The sequence below is a fragment of the Ranitomeya imitator genome, chromosome 5 (assembly GCF_032444005.1).
Source record: "Ranitomeya imitator isolate aRanImi1 chromosome 5, aRanImi1.pri, whole genome shotgun sequence".
NCBI classification, from domain to species: Eukaryota; Metazoa; Chordata; class Amphibia; order Anura; family Dendrobatidae; genus Ranitomeya; species Ranitomeya imitator.
In genome coordinates this window covers 199,501,526-199,517,991 of record NC_091286.1, presented here as the reverse complement: position 1 = coordinate 199,517,991, position 16,466 = coordinate 199,501,526, and the positions used below count along the sequence as shown (strand labels likewise).

At 47.7% G+C, this 16,466-nt stretch overlaps 1 protein-coding gene across 1 annotated transcript in view; it reads left to right on the top strand.

Annotated features, from left to right (window-relative positions):
- Positions 1-1,066: 1,066 nt before the first annotated feature.
- NUP133 (nucleoporin 133) overlaps positions 1,067-16,466 on the top strand; it is a 257,731-nt gene continuing 242,331 nt past the window's right edge. The window contains exons 1-2 of the mRNA XM_069769500.1: positions 1,067-1,313; positions 12,622-12,740. Coding sequence (XP_069625601.1) covers positions 1,156-1,313; positions 12,622-12,740 — 277 coding nt within the window. The 5' untranslated portion in view covers positions 1,067-1,155. The remainder of the gene's footprint in view (positions 1,314-12,621; positions 12,741-16,466) is intronic.

The following is a 16,466-nucleotide window of genomic DNA, read 5'->3' as shown; positions in this document are numbered from 1 at the left end:
CTCAGTGCTCTCCTCACTCAGTGCTCTCCTCACTCAGTGCTCTCCTCCGTCCTCACTCAGTGCTCTGCTCTCCTCACTCAGTGCTCTGCTCTCCTCACTCAGTGCTCTGCTCTCCTCACTCAGTGCTCTCCTCTGCTCACTCAGTGCTCTCCTCTCCTCACTCAGTGCTCTCCTCTGCTCACTCAGTGCTCTCCTCTGCTCACTCAGTGCTCTCCTCTGCTCACTCAGTGCTCTCCTCTGCTCACTCAGTGCTCTCCTCTGCTCACTCAGTGCTCTGCTCTCCTCACTCAGTGCTCTCCTCTGCTCACTCAGTGCTCTGCTCTCCTCACTCAGTGCTCTGCTCTCCTCACTCAGTGCTCTGCTCTCCTCACTCAGTGCTCTCCTCTGCTCACTCAGTGCTCTCCTCTCCTCACTCAGTGCTCTCCTCCGTCCTCACTCAGTGCTCTCCTCTCCTCACTCAGTGCTCTCCTCTCCTCACTCAGTGCTCTCCTCCGTCCTCACTCAGTGCTCTGCTCTCCTCACTCAGTGCTCTGCTCTCCTCACTCAGTGCTCTCCTCTCCTCACTCAGTGCTCTCCTCTGCTCACTCAGTGCTCTCCTCTGCTCACTCAGTGCTCTCCTCTGCTCACTCAGTGCTCTCCTCTGCTCACTCAGTGCTCTCCTCACTCAGTGCTCTCCTCTGCTCACTCAGTGCTCTGCTCTCCTCACTCAGTGCTCTCCTCTGCTCACTCAGTGCTCTGCTCTCCTCACTCAGTGCTCTGCTCTCCTCACTCAGTGCTCTCCTCTGCTCACTCAGTGCTCTCCTCTCCTCACTCAGTGCTCTCCTCCGTCCTCACTCAGTGCTCTCCTCTGCTCACTCAGTGCTCTCCTCTCCTCACTCAGTGCTCTCCTCCGTCCTCACTCAGTGCTCTCCTCTCCTCACTCAGTGCTCTCCTCTCCTCACTCAGTGCTCTCCTCCGTCCTCACTCAGTGCTCCAGTCCCGAGTCTCCAGCAGCCACAGACAGGGGAAGGCTGACGCTTCCTTCCTGCTATCAGGTCTTCACTGTGACTGGACTGTATGAAGCCCCGCCTTTTCCGGTGACACCATTCTCTCAAAAAATCAACTCCATTCTAGACCGTACCGTGGCGGGAGGGTTGACTAGACTGAAGATTCACCATGTTTCCTTCTCCCCGAGCTCAGGCCATGGCCACAGCCCGGCGACCCGCAGGAGTACGTGGGCCCGCTGGAAGGAAAAGCCTCGGCCCCTCCGGCCTCTCTTCGCCCTCCACAGTTTTCTCCCCCTCAGGACAGAGGGTGGCAGGCAGTGGCGCGCGGTGAGTGACAGCTGGGGTGTCCGGGAGCGCCGGCTCTGGGGGTGTATGGGAGCGCCGGCTCTGGGGGTGTCCGGGAGCGCCGGCTCTGGGGGTGTATGGGAGCGCCGGCTCTGGGGGTGTCCGGGAGCGCCGGCTCTGGGGGTGTCCGGGAGCGCCGGCTCTGGGGGTGTCCGGGAGCGCCGGCTCTGGGGGTGTCCGGGAGCGCCGGCTCTGGGGGTGTCCGGGAGCGCCGGGTCCTCATACTTGCCGGCCGGCCCCTGCTCCCTGCTGGCCGGAGCTCGCTCACAGATCCTCTTATCACTCATTTGTCAATTTTGTTTATAAATTCGTTGGGAAAAAAACAAATGGTATAATGTAGATTTATTAGCAAAGATACCCGACAATGGTAGTTAACCCCTCACTCCCACCTTTCCTCTTCTTTTCCTAATAACATAGGTATATTAACGAGGCTGAAGTTGGTTTCTTATTTGTTCAATTTCTTAATTGGAGCTGAAGTTGGTTTCTTATTTGTTCAGTTTCTTAATTGGAGCTGAAGTTGGTTTCTTATTCGGCGATTTTTTTCTTTTCTGTTTTCTATAGGTTTAACAACAAAAATAATCGTCACAATAATAACGTACAATGCAGCGAGGTGCTCTGATGTGAATACACATAACAATTAGTGTTGAGCATTACGATACTGCAATATCGGGTATCGGCCGATATTCGCAGTATCAGAGTTCCCATTCCGGTATTCGATATTCTAAAAGTATCGGAAGTTCCCATAATGCAATGAGCCATTTTGATTTTATTCAGCCAGTGAGGATCCTAAGAAGTGTGGGCACATCCTGTTAGGTATGTTAACTAATGGCATGGCTGTGATTGGCTGCTGAAATGATGTCATGATGCACTATAATGGAGTGTGGGCGGAGACTAAATGTCTGTGTGCGGGCCTCTCGGGGGTCAGCGCGGGCCTTTGTGCAAGCATATTCCGATGGGACTACAAGTCCCATCGGGCTCTGCCTGCTACAGTGACAGTGATTGACACATTAGCCAATGATGGGACAGCAGTAGTCCCATCATCCGACTAATGTGTTGAATGTAAAAAAAAACAAACAAACAAAAAAAACAAACATACATCACATTAATACATATAACAGAGTACATACACACCATCACTTGTCACTTTGATCCCCGAAGCCAGTGTCACCTGTAAAAAGTATGAAAATAGCAAACAATATACTCCCTGATCCGCAGAAATCCACGAGTGTCCGACGACGATCTCCCGTGGAGAGCAGCAGCATCAGCTGATGCGACAGCTCTCTAGGGGCTCCAGGAACACAATGACGGGAGGAAGGTATCCTTCCGCACTGTATTCCTCCGCTACTGTAAAAAAGTTTCTAGTCTCACTTTTTGACACTGCTGTGTGAGAAAGTTCCCACGCAGCATTTGCCATAAAGTGAGACCAGTGAACTACAGTAACCTCTCAGTGATGCACTGCAGGAGCCATTCTCTCCTGTCAGTGTCACTGAAGGTCCTATAGAACAGTGACATCACCCGATATCACTGTTCTATAGGGGAGATCGTCGTGGGACACTCGATATTAATTGGACTGCGTCGGACAGGGAGTATACGGTTTATATTTTACTTTTTTTGCAGGCGCTGAAGTATGGTTAAATTAAGAATAATAAAATACTCTTTTCTGGCTGTGTCTTTATTTTGTTTTTAACTCTTTCACTAGGATTAATAATGGATAGGCGTCTTATTGACGCCTCTCCATTATTAAGGCTACTTTCACACTAGCGTTTTTTGCAATACGTCGCAATGCGTCGTTTATGGGAGAAAACGCATCCTGCAAAGTTGTTTGCAGGATGCGTTTTTGCCCCATAGATTAACAGTAGCGACATATTGACACATGTTGCAACCGTCGTGCGACGGTTGTGGCGGACCGCCGGGAGCAAAAAACGTTACATGTAACGTTTTTTGCTGCTGACGGACCGCTTTTTCCGACCGCGCATGCGCGGCCGCAACTCTGCCCCCACCTCCCCGCACCTTATAATGTGGCAGCGGATGCGCAGGAAAAATGCATCCACTGCCTCCGTTGTGCGACGCATTCACTGCTAGCGTTGGAACCTCGGCCCGACGCACTGCGACGGGCCGAGTCCGACGCTAGTGTGAAAGTAGCCTAACCCGGCTTAATGTCACCTTACAATAGCAAGGTGACATTAACCCCTTATTACCCCATATCCCACCGCTACTCGGGAGTGGGAAGAGAGGGGCCAAGTGCCGGAATTGGCTCATCTTACAGATGCGCCATTTCTGGGGCGGCTGCGCAGACTGGTATTTGTAGCCGGGGGGGGGGGGGGGCAATATTCATGGCCCCTCTCTAGGCTATGAATATCAGCCCACAGCTGTCTGCATAGCCTTTCTAGCTATAAAATATAGGGGGACCCAACGTCATATATTTATTTTTTTAGCCAGTAAAGGCTATGCAGACAGCTGCGGGCTAATATTCATATCCTGGGAGGGGCCATGGGTATTAACCCCTGCCCAGGCTACAAATATTGGCCCCCGGCCATCGGTTTTCCCCCTCTGGCGCAGAAAATTGCGAGGGACCCCACGCCAATTTTTTCCCTTTTTTTTTTTTTTTTTTGTGTGTTCATTAACATCGGCCTAGCTATGGATATACCTATCTATAGAAATATCTATAGATACATAGATGTTTCTATCCATATATCTATCTGGCTAATTTCACACATCAGGTTTTTGCCGTCAGGCAAAATCCGGCGAGTTTTGAAAAAAAAAAAAACGATCCGTTTCTTTTTTCTGCTGGATCCGTTTTTTCTCATAGCCTTGTATTAGCACCGGATTGCGCCTGATGGCCACACGTTTCATCCGTTTTTTGCCGGACCCGTCAAAAAAGCGGTTTCCACCGGTCGTAAAACACATACAGAGGAACGGATTTTCTGTCCGGCGAAAAAACGCACAGCGACGGATCCGGCGACAAACGTATGAAACTGAGATGTGAAAAGATGAATCCGGCCTCCGTATCCTTTTTTTCATGCATGTTTCCCTTCAAATCATGCACATTTTCCGTTTATTTATTTCCAGAAACTGCACCAAAAACTGCACCAGCTTGTGGTGCGTTTTTTGGTGCAGTTTTTTTGTGCAGTCTTGATGCATTTTTTGGTGCAGTTTTTGTGCGGTTCTGATGCAGTTTTTGGAAATAAACGGAAAATGTGCATGATTTTAATGGAAACATGCATGTTTCCATGATTCGGAGGCCGGATTCATTATTTCACATCTCAGTTTCATAGGAAATTCGCCGGATACGTCGCTGTGCGTTTTTTCGCCGGACAGAAAAAACGTTCTTCTGTATGTGTTTTCCATCCGGCGGAAACAGCTTTTTTGACGGATCCGGCAAAAAACGGACGAAACATGTGGCCATCAGGCGCATTCCGGCGCTAATACAATTCTGTGAGAAAAAGCGGATCCAGCAGAGAAAAAAAGTTTTTTTTTTTTCAAAACTCTATTGTGCCTGATGGCAAAAACCACGATATATGGATAGAAATATCTATGTATCTATAGATAGATATATCCATAGATAGGCCGATGTTGATTAATGAACACAAAGAAAAAAAACGGGAAAAAATGGCGCAATTTTCTGCGCCAGAGGGGGAAAGCCGACGGCCGGGGGCCAATATTTGTAGCCTGGGAAGGGGGTAATACCCATGGCCCCTCCCAGGCTATGAATATCAGCCCGCAGCTGTCTGCGTGGCCTTTACTGGCTATTAAAATAGGGGGACCCCCCAAAAAAATGGCGTGGGGTCCCCCCTATATTTTATAGCCAGAAAGGCTAAGCAGACAGCTGTGGGCTGATATTCATAGCCTAGAGAGGTGCCATGGATATTGCCCCCCCCCGGCTACAAATACCAGTCCGCAGCCGCCCCAGAAATGGCGCATCTGTAAGATGCGCCAATTCCGGCACTTAGCCCCTCTCTTCCCACTCCCAAGTAGCGGTGGGATATGGGGTAATAAGGGATTAATGTCACCTTGCCATCATAAGGTGACATTAAGGCTATGTTCACACTTTGCAGATTCCACTGCGGATTTTTCCGCAGCAGAATTCCAAAATCCGCAGTGAAAACCGCAGCGCGTTTTCACTGCGGATTTATCGCGGTTTTTACTGCGTTTTCTTCTGCGGATTTTCAACTGCAGTTTTCTATTGGAGCAGCTGAAAATCCGCAGAAAAGAAGTGACATGCTGCGGAATGTAATCCGCAGCGTTTCCGCGCGGATTTTTCTGCAGCATGTGCACAGCGTTTTTTGTTTCCCATAGGTTTACATTGAAATGTAAACTCATGGGAAACTGCTGCGGATCCGCAGCGGTCAAATCCGCTGCGGATCCGCAGCAAAATCCGCAAAGTGTGAATATAGCCTTAGCCGCAGTGGAATCTGCAATTATTCCTTGGGGAATCATTTCCCTAGTTCTGGAAATGGAGAAAACAGGGGACATTAGTCCCGTATTTTTCTGATTAAAGAAACCAAGAGGGCCCCACAGCAATATAATAGACATAATACCCCTGAACCAGCACAATGTATATACGAGGTTCAAGATGGGAGTCCGTCAGATGGGACAAAGCTTCGCCATGGCTATGATCGATGTTCAAGACACGTTCTATCGGAAGTTCCTGATGTTTGTGGTTGTCCAGGGAATACAATGAAGTATCACTTCAATGTTTTCCCTTCTGGATAACATCGGTGTAACTAATCTTCAGTAATATTATGACAGAAGTCATGGCTTACATCAGTGGTCAGAATATTTGCTTAATATCCTACCTTGACGACTTCATGCTGGTGTCCACCTCTATACAGTTACTCCAGGTACATCTACAGACGACAAGTCAGGTTCTAACATCTCTGTGATGGTTAGTGAACTACCAAAGGTCAGATATGGTTCCATCCCCTAGAAAAGACGTTTCTAGGGGTTCTACTGAATTCTCAGTCCGACATCTTTTTTTTACCCAATCAAAAGCAGATTCGGTTAAGATCAAGGATCGACATCCTATGAAGGAAAAAATCATGGTCGTTGGGAGTTTTTTATGTCAGGCCTCTGCTTCATGACATCTTGTATCCAGACGGTAACTTGGGTTCAAGCACCCTCCAGGCCCATGTTCTTGAAAATTGGGATGGATTCCTAGAATCCCTCGACAAGAGAATCCCAATACTTGCTGGGGTGAAAGCCTCTCTATGCTGGTGGCTCAGCCCAAGAAACCCAAACAGAAGAGTCCCCTGGATCCAAGTCCCTCTGGTGACCATAAAGATAGACGCCAGTAAAAGAGGATGGGGAGCCATAGTCTCTCAAACCTCCTTCCAAGGACTCTGGTCAGGGAAGGTCATCTGGCAATCATCCAGTGTTGGTTCACTGAAGGCGGTGGAGTAAGTACTCAGATCGGCAACAATGGGCCCATAGACTGTAATGATGCAGAAAGGGTGAACGTACACTCTGCCATGTATTATTACACTCCTGACATTGGTGCACTGCAGAGCGCACGTTCGCACCAAAGCATTTGTCTGGACCTCGTTTTGCTGGGGATATTTAACCCCTTCATGACCCAGCCTATTTTGACCTTAAAGACCTTGCCGTTTTTTGCAATTCTGACCAGTGTCCCTTCATGAGGTAATAACTCAGGAACGCTTCAATGGATCCTAGCGGTTCTGAGATTGTTTTTTCGTGACATATTGGGCTTCATGTTAGTGGTAAATTTAGGTCAATAAATTCTGTGTTTATTTGTGATAAAAACGGAAATTTGGCGAAAATTTTGAAAATTTCGCAATTTTCACATTTTGAATTTTTATTCTGTTAAACCAGAGAGTTATGTGACACAAAATAGTTAATAAATAACATTTCCCACACGTCTACTTTACATCAGCACAATTTTGGAAACAAAATTTTTTTTTGCTAGGAAGTTATAAGGGTTAAAATTTGACCAGCGATTTCTCATTTTTACAACGAAATTTACAAAACCATTTTTTTTAGGGACCACCTCACATTTGAAGTCAGTTTGAGGGGTCTATATGGCTGAAAATACCCAAAAGTGACACCATTCTAAAAACTGCACCCCTCAAGGTGCACAAAACCACATTCAAGAAGTTTATTAACCCTTCAGGTGCTTCACAGCAGCAGAAGCAACATGGAAGGAAAAAATGAACATTTAACTTTTTAGTCACAAAAATGATTTTTCAGCAACAATTTTTTTATTTTCCCAATGGTAAAAGGAGAAACTGAACCACGTACGTTGTTGTCCAATTTGTCCTGAGTACGCCGATACCTCATATGTGGGGGTAAACCACTGTTCGGGCGCACGGCAGGGCTTGGAAGGGAAGGAGCGCCATTTGACTTTTTGAATGAAAAATTGGCTGCACTCTTTAGCGGACACCATGTCACATTTGGAGAGCCCCCGTGTGCCTAAAAATTGGAGCTCCCCCACAAGTGACCCCATTTTGGAAACTAGACGCCCCAAGGAACTTATCTAAATGCATAGTGAGCCCTTTAAACCCCCAGGTGCTTCACAAATTGATCCGTAAAAATGAAAAAGTACTTTTTTTTCACAAAAAAATTCTTTTAGCCTCAATTTTTTCATTTTCACATGGACAACAGGATAAAATGGATCCTAAAATTTGTTTGGCAATTTCTCCTGAGTACACCGATACTTCACATGTGGGGGTAAACCACTGTTTGGGCACATGGTAAGGCTCGGAAGGGAAGGAGCGCCATTTGACTTTTTGAATGAAAAATTATCTCCATCGATAGCGGACACCATGTCGCGTTTGGAGAGACCCTGTGTGCTTAAACATTGGAGCTCCCCCACAAGTGACCCCATTTTGGAAACTGGACCCCCCAAGGAACTTATCTAGATGCCTAGTGAGCACTTTAAACCCTCAGGTGCTTCACAAATTGATCCGTAAAAATGAAAAAGTACTTTTTTTTCACAAAAAATTTATTTTCGCCTCAATTTTTTCATTTTCACATGGGCAATAGGATAAAATGGATCCTAAAATTTGTTGAGCAATTTCTCCCGAGTACGCCGATACCTCATATGTGGGGGTAAACCACTGTTTGGGCACACGGCAGGGCTCGGAAGGGAAGGCGCGCCTTTTAACTTTTTGAATGGAAAATTAGCTCCAATTGTTAGCGGACACCATGTCGCATTTGGAGAGCCCCTGTGTGCCTATGCAATGGAGCTCCCCCACAAGTGACCCCATTTTGGAAACTAGACCCCCCAAGGAACTTATCTAGATGCATACTGAGCACTTTAAACCCCCAGGTGCTTCACAGAAGTTTATAATGCAGAGCCATGAAAATAAAAAATAATTTTTCTTTTCTCAAAAATGATTTTTTAGCCTGGAATTTCCTATTTTGCCAATGGTAATAGGAGAAATTGGACCACAAATGTTGTTGTCCAGTTTGTCCTGAGTATGCAGATACCCCATATGTGGGGGTAAACCACTGTTTGGGCGCACGGCAGGGCTCAGAAGGGAAGGCACGCCATTTGGCTTTTTAAATGGAAAATTAGCTCCAATCATTAGCGGACACCATGTCGCGTTTGGAGAGCCCCTGTGTGCCTAAACATTGGAGATCCCCCACAAATTACCCCATTTTGGAAACTAGACCCCCAAAGGAACTAATCTAGATGTGTAGTGAGCACTTTGAACCCTCAAGTGCTTCACAGAAGTTTATAACGCAGAGCCATGAAAATAAAAAAAAAAAATTATTTTCTCAAAAATGAATTTTAGCCCGCAATTTTTTATTTTCCCAAGGGTAACAGGAGAAATTTGACCCCAAAAGTTGTTGTCCAGTTTCTCCTGAGTACGCTGATACCCCATATGTGGGGGTAAACCACTGTTTAGGCACATGCTGGGGCTCGGAAGTGAAGTAGTGACGTTTTGAAATGCAGACTTTGATGGAATGCTCTGCGGGCGTCACGTTGCGTTTGCAGAGCCCCTGATGTGGCTAAACAGTAGAAACCCCCCACAAGTGACCCCATTTTGGAAACTAGACCCCGAAAGGAACTTATCTAGATGTGAGGTGAGCACTTTGAACCCCCAAGTGCTTCACAGAAGTTCATAACACAGAGCAGTGAAAATAATAAATACGTTTTCTTTCCTCAAAAATAATTTTTTAGCCCAGAATTTTTTATTTTCCCAAGGGTTACAGGAGAAATTGGACCACAAAAGTTGTTGTCCAGTTTCTCCTGAGTACGCTGATACCCCATGTGTGGGGGTAAACCACTGTTTGGGCACACGTGGGGGCTCAGAAGGGAAGTAGTGACTTTTGAAATGCAGACTTTGATGGAATGGTCTGCGGGCGTCACATTGCGTTTGCAGAGCCCCTGGTGTGCCTAAACAGTAGAAACCCCCCACAAGTGACCCCATTTTGGAAACTAGACCCCCAAAGGAACTTATCTAGATGTGTGGTGAGCACTTTCAACCCCCAAGTGCTTTACAGAAGTTTATAACGCAGAGCCGTGAAAATAATAAATACGTTTTCTTTCCTCAAAAATAATTTTTTAGCCCAGAATTTTTTATTTTCCTAAGGGTTACAGGAGAAATTGGACCACAAAAGTTGTTGTCCAGTTTCTCCTGAGTACGCTGATGCCCCATGTGTGGGGGTAAACCACTGTTTGGGCACACGTGGGGGCTCAGAAGGGAAGTAGTGACTTTTGAAATGCAGACTTTGATGGAATGGTCTGCGGGCGTCATGTTGCGTTTGCAGAGCCCCTGGTGTGCCTAAACAGTAGAAACCCCCCACAAGTGACCCCATTTTGGAAACTAGACCCCCCAAGGAACTTATCTAGATATGTGGTGAGCACTTTGAACCCCCAAGTGCTTCACAGACGTTTACAACGCAGAGCCGTGAAAATAAAAAATCATTTTTCTTTCCTCAAAAATGATGTTTTAGCAAGCAATTTTTTATTTTCTCAAGGGTAACAGGAGAAGTTGGACCCCAGTAATTGTTGCGCAGTTTGTCCTGAGTATGCTGGTACCCCATATGTGGGGGTAAACCACTGTTTGGGCACACGTCGGGGTTCGGAAGTGAGGGAGCACCATTTGAATTTTTGAATACAAGATTGGCTGGAATCAATGGTGGCGCCATGTTGCGTTTGGAGACCCCCTGAAGTGCCTAAACAGTGGAAACCCCTCAATTCTACCTCCAACACACCCCTAACCCTTATCCCAACTGTAGCCGTAACCCTAATCACAACCCTAACCCCAACACACCCCTAACCACAACCCTAACCCCAACACACCCCTAACCCTAACCACAACCCTAATTCCAACCCAACTCTAAGGCTATGTGCCAACGTTGCGGATTCGTATGAGATTTTTCAGCATCATTTTTGAAAAATCCGCGGGTAAAAGGCACTGCGTTTTACCTGTGGATTTACCGTGGATTTCCAGTGTTTTTTGTGCGGATTTCACCTGTGGATTCCTATTGAGGAACAGGTGTAAAACGCTGCGGAATCCGCACAAAGAATTGGCATGCTGCGGAAAATACAACGCAGCGTTCCCGCGCGGTATTTTCTGCACCATGGGCACAGCGGATTTGGTTTTCCATATGTTTACATGGTACTGTAAACCTGATGGAACACTGCTGCGAATCCGCAGCGGCCAATCCGCACCGTGTGCACATGGCCTAATTCTAAAGGTATGTGCACACGCTGCGGAAAACGCTGCGGATCCGCAGCAGTTTCCCATGAGTGTACAGTTCAATGTGAACCTATGGGAACCAAAAATCGCTGTACACATGCTGCGGAAAAACTGCACGGAAACGCAGCGGTTTACATTCCGCAGCATGTCACTTCTTTCTGCGGATTCCGCAGCGGTTTTAGAACTGCTCCAATAGAAAATCGCAGTTGTAAAACCGCAGTGAAATGCGCAGAAAAACCGCGGTAAATCCACGATAAATCGGCAGCGGTTTAGCACTGTGGATTTTTCAAATCCGCTGCGGAAAAATCCGCATAGGACCAGAATACGTGTGCACATACCGAAACCCTAACCCTAGCCCTAACCCTACCCCTAACCCTAACCCTAACCCTAGCCCTAACCCTACCCCTACCCCTAACCCTAGCCCTAACCCTAACCCTACCCCTACCCCTAACCCTACCCCTAACCCTACCCCTAACCCTACCCCTAACCCTACCCCTAACCCTAACCCTAGTTCTTACCCCAACCTTAGTGAAAAAAAAAAAATTCTTTATTTTTTTTATTGTCCCTATCTATGGGGGTGACAAAGGGGGGGGTCATTTACTATTTTTTTTATTTTGATCACTGAGATAGGATATATCTCAGTGATCAAAATTCACTCTGGAACGAATCTGCCGGCCGGCAGATTCGGCGGGCGCACTGCACATGCGCCCGCCATTTTGGAAGATGGCGGCGCCCAGGAAAGAAGACGGACGGACCTCGGGCGGCCAGGTAAGTATAAGGGGGGGAGATCAGGGCACGGGGGGGGCGTCGGAGCACGGGGGGGTGGATCGGATCATGGGGGGGGGTGGATCGGAACACGGGAGGGAGGATTGGAGCACGGGGAAGGATTGGAGCACGGGGTGAGGGATCGCTGTGCGGGGGGGGTGGATCGGAGCACGGGGGGGGGGGTCGCTGTGTGCGGGGGGGGGATCGGAGTGCGGGGGGGTTTGATTGCAGCACAGGGGGTGTGATTGGTGCACGGGGAAGCGGACAGGAGGACGGGGGAGCGGAGCACAGGACGGAGGGGAGCGGACCACAGATCGGGGGGGTGGGGGGGCGATCGGTGGGGTGGGTGCACATAAGTGTTTCCAGCCATGGCCGATGATATTGCAGCATCGGCCATGGCTGGATTGTAATATTTCACCAGTTTTTTAGGTGAAATATTACAAATCGCTCTGATTGGCAGTTTCACTTTCAACAGCCAATCAGAGCGATCGTAGCCACGAGGGGGTGAAGCCACCCCCCCTGGGCTAAACTACCACTCCCCCTGTCCCTGCAGATCGGGTGAAATGGGAGTTAACCCTTTCACCCGGCCTGCAGGGACGCGATCTTTCCATGACGCATATGCTGCGTCATGGGTCGGAATGGCACCGACTTTCATGACGCAGCGTATGCGTCAAAGGTCGGGAAGGGGTTAACATATACCCCCACTGACACCCACAACGCAATGTGAAAGCACCCATATAGTTTGGTCTGGGCATAGACGCATTTAAAAAAAAAAAAAAAAAGTGTGTGCATAGCATGTTATTTAATATATTTTGGGTTTAGTTTTTCATATATATATTTGTTTTTGTTTTTTTTAGAGCAACACCTTCCAGAGTTGTTCTTCATCCTTGTGCTGTCGAAACTGTGAATTACAATGTTAAGTTAATTGGCTCTTCGCTACCAGTTAAAGTCATGGAGGCTTTGACAAGTGCTCAAGGTAATTGCACAGTTAAAGGGGTATTCCCATCTCCACAATCCTATCCCAATCCTATCCCATTTTGTAGTAGGTGTAATATTAATATTTGCAAATACCTCAGATTAGAAATGTAGTATAGTTCTCTTGATTCGCTATGTCGCTCCTTGTAGTAGCTTATGTATCCATGGTTATGACCACTTATGTAGTAACAGTTGTTAGTGGTTGTAACCATTGATGCCTAAGCTACTGCAATGCCCTACTCGAGGTAAGGACATAGCAAATCTGAATAATAATAATAATCTTTATTTATATAGCGCCAACATATTCCGCAGCGCTTTACAGTTTAACAGTTTCAAACACAAAAGTCATAAGTAACAACGTTAACAATACAATAATTAAAGCAAAATAAGACAACCCTGCTCGTGAGAGCTTACAATCTACAATGAGGTGGGGGAGATACAAAGTACAGGTGTGAATTTACAATTATGTATTTACAATGATGGTCCAGCCATCTTCAGGGGTTGGGGAATAGATGGGGATAGTGAATGGGCTACACACAAACATAACATAACTTTGATTAGTGAACGTGATAGGCCGCTCTGAACAAATGTGTTTTGAGCGAGCGCCTAAAACTATGCAAATTATGGATGGTCCTAATATCTTGGGGTAGAGCATTCCAGAGGATTGGCGCAGCACGGGAGAAGTCTTGGAGTCGGGAGTGGGAGGTACGGATTAGTGCAGAGGTTAGCCGAAAGTCATTTGCAGAGCGCAGTGGTCTGTTAGGCTGATAGACAGAAATGAGGGAGGAGATGTAAGGGGGTGCCGCACTGTGGAGAGCTTTGTGGGTGAGAACAAGTACTTTGAATTGTATCCTGTAATGAATGGGCAGCCAGTGTAACGACTGGCGAAGAGCAGACGCGTCCGAGTAACGATTAGCCAGATGGACGACCCTGGCTGCTGCATTAAGGATGGACTGGAGAGGGGAAAGTCGAGTGAGGGGGAGGCCAATTAATAGAGCGTTACAGTAGTCCAGGCGGGAGTGGATCAGGGCGACCGTGAGGGTTTTAGCTGTCTCCATGGTGAGAAAAGGGCGGATTCTAGAGATGTTCTTTAGGTGTAAGCGGCACGAGCGGGCAAGAGATTGTATATGGGAGGTGAAGGAGAGATCGGAGTCAAACATAACACCCAGACAGCGCGCCTGCTGCCGGGGTGTTATTATGGTGCCACCCACGGAGAGGGAAATGTCAGATTTAGGGAGGTTAGTAGATGGTGGGAGCAGAAGAAGTTCAGTTTTGGAGAGGTTGAGTTTCAGATAGAGAGCGGACATGATGTTGGAGACTGCGGACAGACAGTCAGTGGCATTCTGTAGTACAGCGGGGGTAAGGTCAGGGGATGACGTATATAGTTGTGTGTCGTCGGCATAAAGATGGTACTGAAAGCCAAATCTGCTGATGGTCTGTCCAATTGGGGCCGTGTAGAGAGAGAACAGAAGGGGGCCAAGGACTGAGCCCTGAGGTACCCCAACAGTGAGAGGAAGAGGAGATGAAGTGGAGCCAGAGAACAGAACACTGAAGGAGCGGTCGGAAAGATAGGAGGAGAACCAGGAGAGAGCAGTGTCCTTAATGCCTAGTGACTGGAGCCTAGAGAGCAGGAGAGGGTGGTCAACAGTGTCAAAAGCTGCAGAAAGGTCGAGAAGAATGAGCAGAGAGTGGTCACCATTACGTTTTGCTGTCAGAAGGTCATTGGTCACTTTGATGAGTGCAGTTTCTGTCGAATGTAGGGGGCGGAAACCGGACTGTGAAGGGTCTAGGAGGGAGTGAGTGGAGAGGTAACGGGTAAGGCGGGAGTATATCAGGCGCTCCAAGAGTTTAGAGATGAATGGGAGATTGGAGACCGGTCTGTAGTTGTTTGTGCAGGATGGGTCGAGGGTGGGTTTCTTTAGTAATGGAGTAATGATAGAGTGTTTGAAGGAGGAGGGGAAAATGCCAGAGGAGAGGGAGAGATTAAAGATTGTAGTTAGGTGACTTGTGACAACTGGAGAGAGAGACTGGAGGAGATGTGAGGGAATGGGGTCGGTAGTGCATGTAGTCGGACGAGAAGAGGAGAGGAGCTTGGAGACTTCTTCTTCTGTGATGGGATCGAATGTGGAGAGTGAGCCAGGGGCAATGAGGGGAGGGATGGGAGTCACTGAACTTAGTTGTTGGGAGCGGATTTCCTGACGGATATTGTCTATTTTCTCTATAAAGTGGGAGGCTAGGTCACCAGCACAAATATCTGTGATAGGGGCTTGTGCTTTTGGCCTGAGGAGGGAGTGAAAGGTGTCAAAAAGTTTCTTGGGGTTGTTGGATAGTGAGGAGATCAGAGTGGTAAAGTAGGTCTGTTTAGCGAAGTGAAGGGCAAAGTTATAGGTCCTTAACATAAATTTGAAGTGTATGAAGTCTTCTGGTGTGCGTGTTTTCCTCCATAAGCGTTCAGCACACCTAGAGGATCGCTGGAGAAATCGGGTTTGCGATGTGAGCCAGGGCTGTTTTATTCTGTGTTTGGAGGTCCTGAGGGTGAGGGGAGCTACTTGGTCAAGGGTGCTTCTAAGAGTGTCATTGAAGTGATGTACCGCCAGATCAGGACAGGAAAAGGAAGAGATTGGGGACAATGATAAGCGTAGGGAGTCTGAAAGTGTAAGAGGGTTAATGGCTTGTAGATTTCTGACTGAATGGTGTGTAGGAGGGTGCTGGGGTGAGCGAGGATATGTGAGTGTGAAGGAGAGAATGTTGTGGTCAGAGAGGGGAAGCGGTGAGTTATCTATGTAGGAGATTGAGCAGAGCCGGGCAAAAACCAGGTCCAGGGTGTTACCGTCCTTGTGTGTCTCAGAGGTTGAGAGCTGTGAGAGGCCGAGAGAAGTGGTTAGTGACAGAAGCTGGGATGCAGATGTGGAAGTGGGGCTGTTAATGGGGATGTTGAAGTCTCCCAGGATAAGGGTTGGTAGTTCTGAGGACATGAAGTGCGGCAGCCAGGCAGAGAAATGGTCCAGGAAGCGGGTGGGTGAGCCTGGGGGCCGGTATATGACCGCTACTCTGAGGGAGAGGGGGCGAAAGAGCCTGATGGTGTGGACCTCAAAAGAAGGGAATGAGAGTGATGGAACTGAGGGGATGACCTGGAAAGTGCATTGTGGGGACAGGAGTATGCCAACTCCACCACCAGGTCTGTTTGTTGGTCTCGGGGAATGGGAGAATTGTAAGCCACCATGGGTAATGGCAGCAGGAGAGACAGTGTCAGAATCCTGAATCCAGGTTTCCGTGAGGGCCAGCAGATTCAGAGAGTTTTTCAGAAAGTAATTGTGTAGGAAAGGAAGCTTGTTACATACAGACCGTGGATTCCAAAGGGCACAATTAAAAGAAGGAGGGGATGAAGGAGTGCAATTAATATTAGTAAGATTAGTAAGGTTTCGATGTGAGGTAGGGTAGGGGTTGAGGTTGGTGGATGGTGGACCGGGGTTTGGGGAGATGTCTCCTGATATCAGCAGGAGTAGGAAGATAAAAAGCAAGTAGCTTTTGGGATTGTATGAAGTTTTTTTATGCAGTCTGTTTGGGTAAGATGGACTGAGGTTTTTCAGGAAGGTGAGAAGTGCATGGGAGCTGTACATGGGAGAGGGAAGGAGAGAGGAGCTGATGTATATGAGTCGTGATTGAGGGGGGATTGGGCGGTGAATGTGGATTGCAAGGGAGCATAGGATGATAGGAATAATGCACA